Below are 17,665 nucleotides of genomic sequence, written 5' to 3'. Positions count from 1 at the left end.
CACATTTTTATAAAAACTCTCTGAGGCCATGTAACATGATGCCGGGGTGGGAAAGAGCAGAGAAGAGGTGGTGAATTTAGGAAACTATGCAGGAAGTGTTCTTTATGATCCAAAACCTTGATCAAGTTCTACACGTATGACGAGACTTGTTGCTACATAATGAACAAAGACTTTTAAAATTTTACTTGAATCACGGGAAATGGCTTCTCTGGATGCAAAAACAAAACATATCTTCTAGGACAGTTCATACCTGAAACGTACAAAGACACACACTAATTCTCAATTATACAGAGTGACAGACGAACGAAAACCAGAAATACTTCATAAATTGTATTTTGCAATGATTTAATCCTCCTGAGAAACATTTAATCTTTTATTGTGATGCTATACATTTTCATTTGGGGTCTGCAAAATCCTCCCAAATGAATAAGCAACATGAAAGAGTCAAAGGGCCTGAGTTTATAAGTTAGTTAAGTTACCTAACTTTTCTAGGCATCAGTTTCTCACCTGTAAACAGAGGATAGGAACTACTTTAAAGGGCTTTTAGGATTAAATGGGCATATTTATCAGAATTAATGTGTATACATGTGCATATAAATTGAAGTACTTAGCCCATAAAAGAGGATTAACATCTCCTTTAAGTAAGAGGACTAGATAGGTCAGCCGGCCACAGATGCTTGAGACTAGGTAGTGAAGGCAGGTGAAGTTCTAGATTTTACTCAAATGCCTTGGTATGAGAACAGAATAAGCAAAATTCCTTGAATAAAGTCAAGTGGGAGGTGGAGGCAGTGTGGTCTAGTAGAGGAAGAAAAGGTACTGAAAGCCAGGGGACCTGGGTTCTGCACTAAGTCTATGTGGCACTTTGGGCAAATCACTGTTTCTCTCTGTATCTAAGTTTTCTTATTGATAAAATGAAGATAAATGTAAAGATGCTGTCCACCTCTAAAAGTTCAATCATCCAGTGTGAGGGGAAAAACAGGAAGTACAAACTGGCGGCTTAGAAGATGGACTGCTTAATGATGACACTGGAACTCTGAACTGGTACTGATGGCAGGGAAGAACACCTGGAGGGCTACTCAGTGACATGGACAGGAGCTAAAATGCGTGGCCTCAAGGTGACAGGTTTTGGGAAATGCAGAGAGCTGTTCAACGTGCAAACTCAGCCCAGACGTGAGTGGCCAGGAGAACAGGGTGACGAGGTGGGGGAATATCGAAGCTTGCTCCTCATTTGAGAAAAGAACAAACTGCAATTGTTTTCTACCTTAGTGTAAAAATAATACATGTTTATTGTATAAAATCTGGGAAATACAGATGAGCTAAAGGATAAAAGTAGGAAGAGCTTCAAGATGGCGGAAGAGTAAGACGCGGAGATCACCTTCCTCCCCACAAATACATCAGTAATACATCTACACGTGGAACAGCTCCTACAAAACACCCGCTGAACGCTGGCAGAAGACCTCAGACCTCCCAAAAGGCAAAAAACTCCCCATGTACCTGGGTAGGGCGAAAGAAAAAAGAAAAAACAGAGACAAAAGAATAGGAACGAGACCTGCACCAGTGGGAGGGAGCTGTGAAGGAGCAAAGGTTTCCACACACTAGAAGCCCCTTCGCGGGCGAAGACTGCGGGTGGCGGAGGGGGGAAGCTTCGGAGCCGCGGAGGAGAGCACAGCAACAGGGGTGCGGAGGGCAGAGCAGAGAGATTCCCAAACACAGGATCAGTGCTGACCAGCACTCACCAGCCCGAGAGGCGTGTCTGCTCACCCGCCGGGGCGGGCGGGGGCTGGGAGCTGAGGCTCGGGCTTCAGTCGGATCGCAGGGAGAGGAATGGGCTTGGCGGTGTGAACACAGCCTGAAGGGGGTTAGTGCGCCATGGCTGGCCGGGAGGGAGTCCGGGAAAAAGTCTGGAGCTGCCGAAGAGGCAAGAGACTTTTTCTTGCCTCTGTGTTTCCTGGTGCGCGAGGAGAGGGGATTAAGACCGCTACTTAAAGGAGCTCCAAAGACGGGCGTGAGCCGAGGCCAAAAGCGCGGACCCCAGAGACGGGCATGGGACGCTAAGGCTGCTGCTGCAGCCACCAAGAAGCCTGTGTGCAAGCACAGGTCACTCTACACACCTCCCCTCCCAGGAGACTGTGCAGCCCGCCACTGCCAGGGTCCCGGGATCCAGGGACAACTTCCCCGGGAGAACGCACGGCGCGCCTCAGGCTGGTGCAACGTCCCGCCGGCCGCTGCCGCCGCAGGCTCACCCTGCACTCCGTGCCCCTCCCTCCCCCTGGCCTGAGTGAGCCAGAGCCCCCGAATCAATTGCTTCCTTAACCCCGTCCTGCCTGAGCGAAGAACAGACGCCCTCAGGCGACCTACACACAGAGGCGGGTCCAAATCCAAAGCTGAACCCCAGGAGCTGTGCGAACAAAGAAGAGAAAGGGAAATCTCTCCCAGCAGCCAAAAGAGCAGCGGATTAAATCTCCACAGTCAACTTGATGTACCCTGCATCTGTGGAATACCTGAATAGACAACGAATCATCCCAAATTGAGGAGGTAGATTTTGGGAGCAAAGATATATACATTTTTTTCCCTTTTTCTCTTTTCGGGAGTGTCTATGTGTATGCTTCTGTGTGTGATTTTGTCTGTATAGCTTTGCTTTTACCATTTGTCCTAGGGTTCTGTCTGTCCGATTTTTTTTTTTTTTTACTGTTTAAAATTTTTTTGCTTAGTAATTATTTTTTATTTTAATAACATTATTTTATTTTATTTTATCTGTTTCTCTCTTTCTCTCTCTCTCTCTCTCTTTCTCTTTTTTTCTCCCTTTTATTCTGAGCCGTGTGGATGAAAGGCTCTTGGTGCTCCACCCAGGCATCAGGGATGTGCCACTGAGGTGGCAGAACCAAGTTCAGGACACTGGTCCACAAGAGACCTCCCAGCTCCATGTAATATCAAATGGCAAAAATCTCCCAGAGATCTCCATCTCAACGCCAAGACCCAGCTCCACTCACCGACCAGCAAGTTACAGTGCTGGACACCCTATGCCAAACGAATAGCAAGACAGGAACACAACCCCATCCATTAGCAGAGAGGCTGCCTAAAATCATAATAAGGCCACAGACACCCCAAAACACACCACCAGACATGGACCTGCTCACCAGAAAGACAAGATCCAGCCGCATCCACCAGAATGGAGGCACTAGTCCCCTCCACCAGGAAGCCTACACAACCCACTGATCCAACCTTAGCCACTGGGGACAGACACCAAAAACAAGAGGAACTACAAACCTGCAGCCTGTGAAAAGGAGACCCCAAAAACAGTAAGTTAAGCAAAATGCGAAGACAGAGAAACACACAGCAGGTGAAGGAGTAAGGCAAAAACCCACCAGACCTAACAAATGAAGAGGAAATAGGCAGTTTTCCTGAAAAAGAATTCAGAATAATGATAACAAAGATAATCCCAAATCTTGGAAATAGAAGAGAGAAAATACAAGAAACGTTTAACAAGGACCTAGAAGAACTAAAGAGCAAACAAACAGCGATGAACAACACAATAAATGAAATTAAAAATTCTCTAGAAGGGATCAATAGCAGAATAACTGAGGCAGAAGAACGGATAAGTGACCTGGAAGATAAAATAGTGGAAATAGGGCTTCCCTGGTGGCACAGTGGTTGAGAGTCTGCCTGCCGATGCAGGGGATGTGGGTTTGTGCCCTGGTCTGGGAAGATCCCACATGCAGCGGAGTGGCTGGGCCTGTGAGCCATGGCCACTGAGCCTTCGCGTCCGGAGCCTGTGCTCCGTAACGGGAGAGGCCACAACAGTGAGAGGCCCACGTACCGCAAAACAAACAAACAAACAAACAAAATAGCGGAAATAACTACTGCAGAGCAGAATAAAGAAAAAAGAATGAAGAGAATTGAGGACAGTCTCACAGACCTCTGGAACAACATTAAACGCAACAACCTTCGAATTATAGGGGTCCCAGAAGAAGAAGAGAAAAAGAAAGGGACTGAGAAGATATTTGAAGAGATTATAGTTGAAAACTTCCCTAATATGGGAAAGGAAATAGCTAATCAAGTCCAGGAAGCACAGAGAGTCCCATACAGGATAAATCCAAGGAGAAACACGCGAATACACATATTAAACAAACTATCAAAAATTAAATACAAAAAAAACATATTAAAAGCAGCAAGGGAAAAGAAACAAATAACACACACGGGAATCCCCATAAGGTTAACAGCTGACCTTTCAGCAGAAACTCTTCAAGCCAGAAGGGACTGGCATATGTCTATATTTAAAGTGATGAAGGAGAAAAACCTGCGACCAAGATTACTCTACCCAGCAAGGATATCACTCAGATTTGATGGAGAAATTAAAACCTTTACAGACAAGCAAAAGCTGAGAGAGTTCAGCACCACCAAACCAGCTTTACAACAAATGCTAAAGGAACTTCTCTAGGCAAGAAACACAAGAGGAGGAAAAGACCTACAATAACAAACCCAAAACAATTAAGAAAATGGGAATAGGAACATACATATCGATAATTACCTTAAATGTACATGGATTAAATGCTCCCACCAAAAGACACAGACTGGCTGAATGGATACAAAAACAAGACCTGTATATATGCTGTCTACAAGAGACCCACGTAGACCTAGGGACACATACAGACTGAAAGTAAGGGGATGGAAAAAGATATTCCATGCAAATAGAAATCAAAAGAAAGCTGGAGTAGCAATTTTCATAACAGACAAAATAGACTTTAAAATAAAGACTATCACAAGAGACAAAGAAGGACACTACATAATGATCAAGGGATCAATCCAAGAAGATATAACAATTGTAAATATTTACGCACCCAACACAGGAGCACCTCAATACATAAGGCAAATACTAACAGCCATAAAAGGGGAAATCGACAGTAACACAATCATAGTAGGGGACTTTAACACCCCACTTTCACCAATGGACACATCATCTAAAATGAAAATAAATAAGGAAACACAAGCTTTAAATGATACATTAAACAAGATAGACTTAATTGATATTTATAGGACATTCCATACAAAAACAACATCCAAGTACACATTCTTCTCAAGTGCTCATGGAACATTCTCCAGGATAGATCATATCTTGGGTTACAAATCAAGCCTTGGTAAATTTAAGAAAAATGAAATCGTATCAAGTATCTTTTCCGACCACAATGCTATGAGACTAGATATCAATTTCAGGAAAAAATCTGTAAAAAATACAAACACATGGAAGATAAACAATACACTACTTAATAACCAAGAGATAACTTAAGAAATCAAAGAGGAAATCAAAAAATACCTAGAGGGCTTCCCTGGTGGCGCAGTGGTTGAGAGTCCGCGTGCCGATGCAGGGGACACGGGTTCGTGCCCCGGTCCGGGAAGATCCCGCATGCCGTGGAGCGGCTGGCCCCATGAGCCATGGCCGCTGGGCCTGCGCGTCCGGAGCTTGTGCTCCGCAACGGGAGAGGCCACAATAGTGAGAGGCCCGTGTACCGCAAAAAACAAAAACAAAAACAAAAAACCTAGGAACAAATAACAATGAAAACACGATGACCCAAAACCTATCAGATGCAGCAAAAGCAGTTCTAAGAGGGAAGTTTATAGCAATACAATCCTACCTTAAGAAACAAGAAAACATCTCAAATAAACCACCTAACCTTACACCTAAAGCAATTAGAGAAAGAAGAACAAAAAAACCCCAAAGTTAGCAGAAGGAAAGAAATCATAAAGATCAGATCAGAAATAAATGAAAAGAAATGAAGGAAACAATAGCAAAGATCAATAAAACTAAAAGCTGGTCATTTGAGAAGATAAACAAAATCAATAAACCATGAGCCAGACTCATCAAGAAAAAAAGGGAGAAGAGTCAAATCAATAGAATTAGAAATGAAAAAGGAGAAGTAACAACTGACACTGCAGAAATACAAAGGATCATGAGAGATTACTACAAGCAACTCTATGCCAATAAAATGGACAACCTGGAAGAAATGGACAAATTCTTAGAAATGCACAACCTTCTGAGACTGAACCAGGAAGAAACAGAAAATACGAACAAACCAATCACAAGCACTGAAATTGAAACTGTGATTTAAAATCTTCCAACAAACAAAAGCCCAGGACCAGATGGCTTCAGAGGCGAATTCTATTGAACATTAGGGAAGAGCTAACACCTATCCTTCTCAAACTCTTCCAAAATATAGCAGAGGGAGGAACACTCCCAAATTCATGCTATGAAACCACCATCACCCAGATACCAAAACCAGACAAAGATGTCAATCACTGATGACAAAGATGCAAAAATCCTCAACAAAATACTAGCAAACAGAATCCAACAGCACATTAAAAGGATCGTACACCATGATCAAGTGGGGTTTATCCCAGGAATGCAAGGATTCTTCAATATACGCAAATCAATCAATGTGATACACCATATTAACAAACTGAAGGAGAAAAACCATATGATCGTCTCAGTAGATGCAGAGAAAGCTTTCGACAAAATTCAACACCCATTTATGATAGAAGCCCTCCAGAACGTAGGCACAGACAGAAACTTCCTCAACATAATAAAGGCCATATATGACAAACCCACAGCCAACATCGTCCTCAACGGTGAAAAACTGAAACTAAGATCAGGAACAAGACAAGGTTGCCCACTCTCACCACTATTATTCCACATCATTTTGGAAGTTTTAGCCACAGCAATCAGATAAGAAAAAGAAATAAAAGAAATCCAAATCAGAAAAGAAGAAGTAAAGCTGTCACTGTTTGCAGATGACAGGATACTATACATAGAGAATCCTAAAGATGCTACCAGAAAACTCCTAGAGCTAATCAATGAATTTGGTAAAGTAGCAGGATACAAAATTAATGCACAGAAATCTCTAGCATTCCTATACACTAATGATGAAAAATCTGAAAATGAAATTAAGAAAACACTCCCATTTACCACTGCAACAAAAAGAATAAAATATCTAGGGATATACCTACCTAAGGAGAGAAAAGACCTGTATGCAGAAAATTATAAGACACTGATGAAAGAAAGTAAAGATGATACAAATAGATGGAGAGATAGACCATGTTCTTGGATTGGAAGAATCAACATTGTGAAAATGACTCTACTACCCAAAGCAATCTACAGATTCAGTGCAATCCCTATCAAAGTACAAGTGGCATTTTTCACAGAACTAGAACAAAACATTTCACAGTTTATATGGAAACACAAAAGACCCCAAATAGCTAAAGCAATCTTGAGAAGGAAAAATGGAGCTGGAGGAAGCAGGCTCCCTGACTGCAGACTATACTACAAAGCTACAGTAATCAAGACAGTATGGTACAGGCACAAAAAAAGAAATATAGATCAATGGAACAGGATAGAAAGCCCAGAGATAAACCCACACACATATGGTCACCTTATCTTTGATAAAGGAGGCAGGAATGTACAGTGGAGAAAGGACAGCCTCTTCAATAAGTGGTGCTGGGAAAACTGGACAGGTACATGTAAAAGTATGAAATTAGTACACTTCCTAACACCATACACAAAAATAAACTCAAAATGGATTAAAGACCTAAATGTAAGGCCAGACACTATCAAAATCTTAGAGGAAAACATAGGCAGAACACTCTACGACATAAATCACAGCAAGATCCTTTTTGACCCACCTCCTAGAGAAATGGAAATAAAAACAAAAATAAACAAATGGGACCTAATGAAACTTAAAAGCTTTTGCACAGCAAACGAAACCATAAAGAAGATGAAAAGACAACCCTCAGAATGGGAGAAAACATTTGCAAATGAAGCAACTGACAAAGGATTAATCTCCAAAATTTACAAGCAGCTCATGCAGCTCAGTATCAAAAAAAACAAACAACCCAATCCCAAAATGGGCAGAAGACCTAAATAGACATTTCTCCAAAGAAGATATCCAGATTGCCAACAAACACATGAAAGAGTGCTCAACATCATTAATCATTAGAGAAATGCAAAGCAAAATGAGGTATCATCTCACACCGGTCAGAATGGCCATCATCAAAAATGTACTAACAATAAATGCTGGAGTGGGTGTGGAGAAAAGGGAACCCTCCTACACTGTTGGTGGGAATGTGAACTGGTACAGCCACTATGGAGAACAGTATGGAGGTTCCTTAAAAAACTAAAAATAGAACTACCATACGACCCAGCAATCCCACTACTGGGCATATACCCTGAGAAAACCATAATTCAAAAAGAGACATGTACCAAAATGTTCACTGCAGCTCTATTTACAATAGCCAGGACATGGAAGCAACCTAAGTGTCCATCAACAGATGAATGGATAAAAGAAGGTGTGGGCACTATATACAGTGGAATATTACTCAGCCATAAAAAGGAATGAAATTGAGTTATTTGTAGTGAGGTGGATGGACCTAGAGACTGTCATACAGAGTGAAGTAAGTCAGAAAGAGAAAAACAAATACCGTATGCTAATACATATATATGGAATCTAAAAAAGAAAAAAAAATGGTCAGAAGAACCTAGGGGCAAGATGGGAATAAAGATGCAGACCTACTAGAGAATGGACTTGAGGATACGAGGAGGGGGAAGGGTAAGCTGGGAGAAAGTGAGAGAGTGGCACGGACACATATACACTACCAAACGTAAAATAGGTAGCTAGTGGGAAGCAGCCACATAGCAGAGGGAGATCAGCTCGGTACTTCGTGACCACCTACAGGGGTGGGATAGGGAGGGTGGGAGGGAGGGAGATGCAAGAGATACGGGGACATATGTATATGTATAACTGATTCACTTTGTTATAAAGCAGAAACTAACACACCATTGTAAAGCAATTATACTGCAATAAAGATGTTAAAAAAATTATACTCCAATAAAGATGTTAAAAAATTAAAAAAAGGATAAAAATAAAACTACCCATAATTTCCCTTGTAGAGACAGCCACTATTGAGTTTTTAACAAATGCTCTCCCAACCTTTTCCTATAAACTCTGAACGTTCAATAAATACTTAAGCATACTCATGTGCTCTTCAGACAATGTATTAGAAAAGAATTGCTAAGTCAATAAGGAAGTAAAATCTTAAAGGCCACGCTGTCCTCCCTGAAAGCTGTACTAACTGCTACTCCCACTAGCAGGATCTGAGTGTGTCCATTTTCTGATGCCTTCACCAAGCCTGAGGTGGTAGCTTTTTTTTCATCTTTACCAATCTGACAGCAGAAGCTGCAAAACCTCCCTGCTTTATAACTGGTACTTCTTGGATTCATCATGATGGTGAACCCTTAGAAAAATATTATTTCCTGATAATTCATCTTTTGTCCTTTGTGAATTGTCTGCTCCTATTTTTCTGTTGGTGTGATTTTCTTATCACATTCCCAGTACTATAATCAGTTCTTTCTCAAGTCTCTAGGGTTCCCAAATAAAACTGAGTCAGGTTAAGAGCTTGGAAAAGCACTGAAATCATGGTTAAAAGACTGAGAAGGTGGACCCCTGAAGAAAAATGGATGCAGGATTAGTTAGCCTGGACCGTGGAAACCGAGAGTGCTTTTAAAGGAGAGGATTGTTAGTACTTTGAAATGAAGGGGGGAATGAAAGGGTCTCCTCTTCTGAGCACCTCCCCTCTCCTTAAACATAAGTCAAATGGCGTGAGGGATTAGGGGAAGAGAGGAGGGGGCAGCTGCTAGAGTTGGAGACAGGGATTAATCCATTTCAGGTTCTCATACCGCTCCTCTCAAGACTTAGTAACTGAAAATATAAATCACAGAAAAGGGTACAAATCCTTCATAAACCAGTCGAAGGCCAGGCAGTCAGAACCACTTCCTGGCAGGAGACCAGGATATACTGCAAGTTGTGAGCTTTTTCTCTTTTAAAATATCAAAGATGAAGGTAGATATCTATTTATACAGGCTAGTAGGACTAAGGGCTTGCTCAAGGCCCATTGCAACCCTAGTTAGGACTACGGCTATGAGGACAAAAGCAGACTGAACTTACAGACATGGAAGAGCCAGATGCAAGCCCCATGGAAAAAGATGATTTGGCTGCTACAGCTTTGTGGTTTTGGAAATTTACGTCTTGTCTAACTTGGGGTGTAAGCCCTGATGTCTTGTAATGAGAGATGCTGTTTTTAGAATTTTGTCGCTCTAGCTCCTATCACTGAGAAACCAGACACTAAACCATCTGTGACATCTGCAAGCTGGAATCAAAAGTCAACCACCATGACCCATTCCGAGTCCATGTTAGAGAACTGAATCTGTGGGAGGAAAAACTTTCCAGAGTAAAGACACATACTCTGATCAACCTTGGGCTTTTAAAATATCACAAGACAGCAATTGGAAGTGAGGGAGATGCCAAGCAAATAGCTCTGAGAGGAATGCCTATCTTGACAACAGAGCACTGAGAAAACACAGCTCCTCTTGCTTATTTTTCAAGAGAACACGGAGTGCCATAGGCCAAGAAGTACTTTTTTAAAAACAGTTGTTAATTCTAGTAAGTGGCACTTACGGGGCAACTAATGCATTCTTGCTCAGTCTTGTGGAACACTGATGTTGAAAGGTCAGTATTAAAGGGGTTGCTATAAAAATCTTTTCCTCAAACTCTGAGCACTGCTGGCGGGAATGTAAAAGGGTATAGTCACTGTGGAAAACAGTATGGCAGTTCCTCAAAAAATTAAAAATAGAGTTAGGTTCTAGTAATTCTATTTCTGGGTATGTACCTCAAAGAGTCTTGAGTTTTGAAGAGATATTTGCACACTCACGTTCAAAGAAGCATTATTCACAGTACCCAAAAGATAGCAGCAACCCACGTGTTAACTGACAGATGGATAAACAAAACACAACAGAATATTATTCAGCTTTAAAAAGAAATTCTGACATATGCTACAACATGTACGAACCATGAGGACATTATGTTAAGTGAAAAGAGCCAGTCACAAAAGAACAAATATTGTGTAATTCCACTTATATGAGGCACCTACAGTAGTCAAATTCATAGAGACAGAAAGTAGAATGGTGGTTGCCAGGGGTTGGGGGGAGAGAGGTACAGAGAGGTACTGTTTAATAGGCAGAGTTTCGATTTTGCAAAATGAAAAGAAGTTCTGTGGATGGATGGTGGTGATGGCTGTAAACAATATAAATGTACTTGATGCCACTGAACTGTCCACTTTAAAATGGGAAGTTTTGCGTTACATATACTTTACCACAATTTTTAAAAATGATTAAATCTTTCCACCAATTTTCAGAGAAAATTCCTCAATCTTCTCTACCATTTTTTTAAACCTCTGATACCACCTATAGCTTATCTGTTCCCTAATACAAATAAAAGGCAAAATAAATGAACACACAGCATATGAGCGTCAGTGAAATACTTTGAGGCTCACTAGAGCTAGGCTTCATGTGGCAGCTTTATGAGCACACAAGTGCTCGGCTGTGATTTTTTTATGCCAGGTTTTCTAAGAAAATTTGTTTTACAATGCTTTGGAAAATAAAAATACTCCTTAAAAAAGAAAGAAAAACACCTCCAATTATCCAGTGTCCCTTCACTTAGAGTTTAACAATTGCTAATATCAAGGAGTTCTACTTTGATGGCTCTGAGCTGTGCAAAGGTCATAGGTCATAAGAGCAAGTTTCATTTCTGTAAGACAAAAATACCATTGCTAAGACTTCTTGATAACTAGGACTGCGCCCCTGGGAATAAGAGCCTGGAACCAAAGCTGTTATAGCACTTCCTATCTTTATACTAATTCAGAGTTCCCAAAGCAATTTCAAATACATGATTTCATCTGAGACACACAAGCCAGTCCGCAGGTAGGTTCTACTATGGCCAATGCTGAGGAGGGGGAGAACACAGAGTTTGAGTGATTTGACCAAAATCACTTAGCTACTAAGTGGCTAGAACCAAGCTCTTACAAGTTCAAATCCATTCTTGTATCTCCCTAACCCTTAAATTTAGCTCTCTAGTCAAAGGATTTATTGAGCTGGGATCTGTCCCCAAACGACCCCTCGCTGTGTGGGTGCTGTGAGCCACCAAGAGGAAGGAGCACAGTCACGGCAGCACTAAGGCCTCACTTCCTTACTCACGAAGAGAGAGATTACTGGACATACCCACCGGTCAGTATTATTTCTGACTCGAAGGAAATCATATGTGAAAACATTTAAAAAGCATAAAATAAAATGTTAAGTCACAAAAGGCATAGTTGTCAGGAGACTAAGGTTCCATGATTCTCACCATCAGGAAGGCTGAGTGTGGGAGGGAAGCATGTATGTAAACCCAACCAACCAACACACCTGACCGGTGTCCACCACCGGTGGAGGGAGTGACAAACTGCTTGCTTTGAGGGGCAGGAGACAAACCTGTAGTCTGCCAAGGTACCAGAGACCGTAAACTCTCGGCCCTTTCCTCACTCGGGCATTTCAAGATGCTGAGGAAGGATACAGGGATAAAGGAGCTATATAACTGAATGTGCTACAGGCTGGGCATATAACAGTAAATAAGGTAATCAAAGACACAGTGGTCACATGCCATACTTAGCCCAGATTCTGCAGAGCATCATGAAAGGAGGAGCTGAACGATCTGCTGAGTTTAGCTACTACTTTCATCCCAGGGTTTGGCAGCTTCCTGACATGTGGGCTGTGCCTCTGTTTATGCCCCCTCAAGAGTGGGAAGGAGGCCTGGCTAGGGGTTGGTGGACTCAGAGACGGAAGGCTATGGAGATAGTATTCTGGTGTTTGGTAGCTGGGGACGGAAATGGAGGGTAATGGGGCTGCCAAAAGCCTTTCGGCCTCAGGTTTCATTTACTTCATTCATCTAATCTGCAAATACTCACTGAGTGCCAGCTACACCCGGCAGGATTCTCAGCATTAACGGTACACTGGTAAATAAGACAGACAAGGTCCCTCCCTCAGGACACTGGCATTCTGGTGGAGAAAGAGGAATGAACAAGTAGAAACAGACAATGTCATGATAAATGCTAGGAAGAAAAAAGCCAGGGGGTGTGAGTGACAGTGCCCTTGGGACCACGTCGGGCCTCTCCGAGAAGACAGCAATTAAGCAGAGACCCAAATGTCGAATGACAAGAAGGAAAAGCTTTCCAGGCAGAGTACCAGAAAGTGCAAAGGCCCTGATGTGGGAATAAGCTTAGCTTAGCTTATTGGAGGAAAGACTGAAGGGAAGAATGCTATGAGCTCAGGTTAGAAGGGTAGCCAAGGGCCAGACTAGTCAGGGTCTTGTAGGTATGGTAAGAAGCCTGGATTTTTTGCTCAGTGATTTGAGAATTCACTGGACTGCAAAGGAGTGACATGTCTGATTTATGCTTTCATCCTCTGGCTTGTGCCAAGAGGTCACCCTTCCAGTTCTGCAGTCCATGGGCTATCTGGGTAAGAGCAAGGCATGGACCCAAAGGGGTACCAAAGGGAGAAGGCCTCAATAATCCCTTTTTCCTTGTCTGATATTATGGCTGCCACAAAAGGGAGGAAAAAGAAGCCAGTGGGCCCCAGCTCGAGTTTACAGCCCATCCCTTCTAGTCTTCTGCTTGAAACTGGCCTGTTTCGGCCCTGCCGGGCATGCCTGATGAATGCAACAGAGAAAAGGACCTCTTTTGATTCTTTCTTCTCTTTTCTTTAACTACCCTATCCTGAATCATTCTCTAGTGACTTTAGATATTTTTGACCTACCTCCAGGTCCAGCAAGCTATAAAGTTACACAATACTACCCGATCAGGGCAAATTTCTTCTTCCTCTTAGAAGGGTCAACAAACTACTTAAAGAAATAAAAACCGTCTTGGGAACCTAGCTGTGGTCTGTCTTAGTAAGTAGAGGATATGCACATCACAATCACTTCCGATCCTGAGGCAATCAATCAAATAAATCCCTCTGACATTTTGGGAGAGAAGAAAAACCAAGCAGATTCTTTTAGTTTAAGACTTTTAGTTTAAGAAATCGACAGCGGTAAGAATGGGAGAAAAGAAAAAACTACCAGCAGCAAAATGACTGTCAGCTGTTTCTAAGGAGCTGGATCTATTTGCTTTTTCAAAGACACTGAAAAAAAAGAGAAAGGGTGGCTTCTGTTCCTCACATTCTGCTCCCCTTCCCCCAAAAGGATGGGGAGGGGAGCGCAAAGAGAAATCTTTGGCATTCACGAACTCCAAATGGAAAGCATCCAATGATATTGTTTCAAAAGCTATTTCGATCAGACCACACTAACCGTTTCTTACTTTTTTATACTGCTTACTTAAAAATCGGTACAGAGCAGACAGTAGGGGAGATTAGAATTACTTATTTCGATGACGAAGAGTCAAGCCCAGATAGTGGAAGGTAGTGGAACCGAGGTCTCCTGACTCACACTCCCTATCAAATTTTATTATGTATTTGTATCTTTTAAAAATAAAAGCACATTACAGCAAAATAGGAACAGGAAGTCACTCATAACCCAATCATTATAGTACACCATTAGCATTTTGTTCCTTCTATCATAGGCTTTTGGGTTTCCCCCCCACATTGTTATAATCACACTGAACTAATAATGCTCTCTGCGATACACAGGCCCTTTATATTACCATTAACACAGTCAAGGATATGAAGCTTGAGACTGACATGATGTGGAATACAACTTGGTATAATCTGAGCTGAATTTATTATCTTTGCTAAGGACTAGTGACCCCACAAGAGAATTTTGCCCCTCTTATTGAGACAGTAAAAATATACAACAGCACCTATTAACAGGTATTGGAATTCAAGTCCTTTTCCTGGAGTGTTTAAAACAGAACTCTCAAGAAGCCCTGGGATGTAACTTAACTTCAGATCAGTTTTATTTACCTACCTGGTGCATCAGGTACTTGAAGAGGAATGAAAGGATCAGATACACTTAGAAGAGGAAGGCTAGAATCCACAGTCTGCCCACCCTTCCTTTTTTCAGCTGGAATTGGTTGGAGGGGAAGGAAGGGTCAAGAAGAGAGAGAAAAAAAGACAAAAGCAGAAAACATCAAGTAAATCCAGATGTACTTACCATCTATTAACCCAACTCAAATTATAGAGTAAGTCTAAATTTAGAGGCAGAATAAAGAAGTATGAGTGGATATAATTCAATGTAATAGCAAAGTATGTCTGAGATGTACAATTTGGTCCTTGCAACGTAGTCTGAGATGCAATTAATGGTAAAAGTAGGATAGTCGTACATCTGAAATTCCACATCTTCCTTGGATACTGCAGTCTATAGTGATCTCTCTCAGAATTCCTACTGCAATTACTACTATCCTTATCACATATTTTGGTAGGTAAACAAACTTTGTCTATTTTGTACCTTAGAATATGTGTATAGGTACTTCCTATGTGCCCATTTCCCTCTTGAGGTCCTTTAGGGACTGAGTCCTATTCTATCACCATATATCTAATGTAGTGCTAGGTAGACAGAAAGAGACAGAAACAGATTTCTTCCCTATTGGAAGGTTAGATAAACCCTAACCTTTGGACTACATCTACCATACTATTGGCATTCATCCTATATTTGGCAAACTTATAGATTTACAGAAATCTATATACCCTATGGAATATCAGAGCCTGAAGGGATCTCAGCGTTTTCTACCATAATTTTCTTATTTTCCAGAAAAAAAAATGAAGCCCAGAAGTTAAGAGACTAGACAGAGGTCCACCAGCAGACCCAGGATCAAAACACAGGTCTCCTGGCTCCTACTTTACCATTCTTTACCTTGCATTTTAATAATGAGTTAGTTCCTGAATTAAAATCTAATTTAGCCTTTTATAAAATGGATTAAAAAAAACTTTTAATTTTCAAGTAATTGTAGAATCATAGGAAGTTGCAGTACATAGAGAACCCTCTGAACCCTTCAACCAGCTTCCCCCAGTGGTGAGTTCTTATACAACCACAGTTCAATATCACTGACATCAGGGCAATTCTGTTAACTAAACTCTATTCAGTTTTCACATGTACTCACATTTGTGTGTGTGTGTGTTTGTGTGTTTATAGTTCCTCGCCATTTGATAGTACGTATAAATTAGCCTAAGCACCAAAACAATGATACACAACTATTCCATCAAACAAAAGAACTTCCTTGTACTCCTTTATAGTCACACCCACTCCTTACTCCTGTCCCAGTCTCTATAATTTTGTCATTTTAAGAATATCATTCAAGTGGGCTTTTAACTAAGCTTCTTTAAAGGTCTGTGGAGGAAGAGAAGGGTTAAAATCACTGCTCTTAGTCTCTGAAATATTTTAAAATGAGATACAATGAAATATATTAAAAGAAAAAGAACAAATTATGAAATTGAATGTATAGTATAATTCATGTTTGAAAAAAGTATGTACAAAGAAATAAAACTATGGACATAAATATTGTTAAATGTTAGCAATGCTTTCCTCTTGGAATGGGGTCATGAGTTTTTCAATCTTGCTTCCTTGGGGTTTTAGCAAATGAATGTATATAATTTATCAACAGAAAAATACAGTAAGTCCCCTACACACGACCTTCAAGTTGAGAACTTTCAAAGATGTGAACATGCGTTCCTATGTCCAGTCACGTAAGTTAGTTCACGCGTCTGGTGTACATTGTCACATGCAGCTTGCCCTCATCTCCTATTGCTGACGATCCTTCAGCTCTACCATCTCCCACCTCCTCTCCCTCCTCCAGTCAGTAACTCTTCTTGCCTGTTCACTAGATGCCAGCCCCTGTATGCCAGCTGTTGTACTGCACTACTGTACTTTTCAGGGTACTGTACTGTAAGATTAAAAACGTTTTCTTTATTTTTTGTGTTTGTTTTTTATATATCATTTGTGTGAAAAGTATTATAAACCTATTACAGTACAGTATTATATAGCTGACTGTGCTAGTTGGGTACCTAGGCCAACTTTGTTGGACTTACGAACAAATTGGACTTATGAACAAACCGGACTTACGAATGTGCTCTTGGAACGGAACTCGTTCATATGTAGGGGACTTGCTGTATTTTACATAAAGAGGCACAATGTCAAGTTTTAATTGTCTGCCTGTTCCTCCTCTAATCTATGAACACAGTTTAGCAACATTTTTGCAGCTTTTACCATAAAAATGTTAAGGATAACCCTTGTGTCATCCCCCCCAGCTCATTACCAAATTTCCTGCTTCTCTCCTCTCTTGGTTGGTTAGAAGGTTTCAAATCAGTGAACGGTCTGAGCTTGATTAGAAAACTTGGAGAAAATGGTGCCACCCTGAACTTCATACAGTGAGGACACGCTAATTTCTGGGATCTAGGTATAATTTTACTTCATTTGTAAAGAATGAAGATTCTTCTTCATTCATACCACAAATGCAAGCGAAGGGAAAATACCAAACGTTCATAGAATAGTGCTGGATAAATTGAGGAAAATATGAAGATGTTTTGTAATGCCTGTAAAAGCTTGGTGTCACTGATTTATAAGATTTCTGAGATGTGGTTATAACTACAGCTTCTGCGCTGGGCTGCCCAGGTACAAATTTCTACTCTGTCATTCTCCACCTATGACCTTGGGCAGGTCACTTAGCCTCTCGTGGGCTGTTGTGAGGGATCACTGGAGATAATGTGCATAAAGGCACTTACCCAGTGGGCTTAGCATGCAGCATGTACTCAACATATGTTCGCGGGTACTACTGTCCTAATTCTACTCAAATATGTGTTTTCTAATGGCTGGGCCATTAAAAAAAT

General features: G+C 41.2%; 1 protein-coding gene across 10 annotated transcripts in view; it reads right to left on the bottom strand.

Annotated features, from left to right (window-relative positions):
- Positions 1 to 17,665, bottom strand: part of AAK1 (AP2 associated kinase 1) — a 168,163-nt gene that overhangs the window by 24,045 nt on the left and 126,453 nt on the right. For 6 of the 10 annotated variants that reach the window (XM_030763213.2, XM_089923055.1, XM_089923058.1 and 3 more), the window contains one exon: positions 14,811 to 14,906. The exons of the other annotated variants lie outside the window; for them this stretch is intronic. In XM_030763213.2, the coding sequence (XP_030619073.1) occupies positions 14,811 to 14,906 (96 nt within the window). The remainder of the gene's footprint in view (positions 1 to 14,810; positions 14,907 to 17,665) is intronic. 10 annotated transcript variants of the gene reach the window in all.

The sequence above is a fragment of the Delphinapterus leucas genome, chromosome 13 (assembly GCF_059928025.1).
Source record: "Delphinapterus leucas isolate spDelLeu-1000000601 "Yukka" chromosome 13, BTC_Dleu_Yukka2, whole genome shotgun sequence".
Lineage (NCBI taxonomy): Eukaryota > Metazoa > Chordata > Mammalia > Artiodactyla > Monodontidae > Delphinapterus > Delphinapterus leucas.
This window is presented reverse-complemented; position numbering and strand designations above follow the sequence as displayed.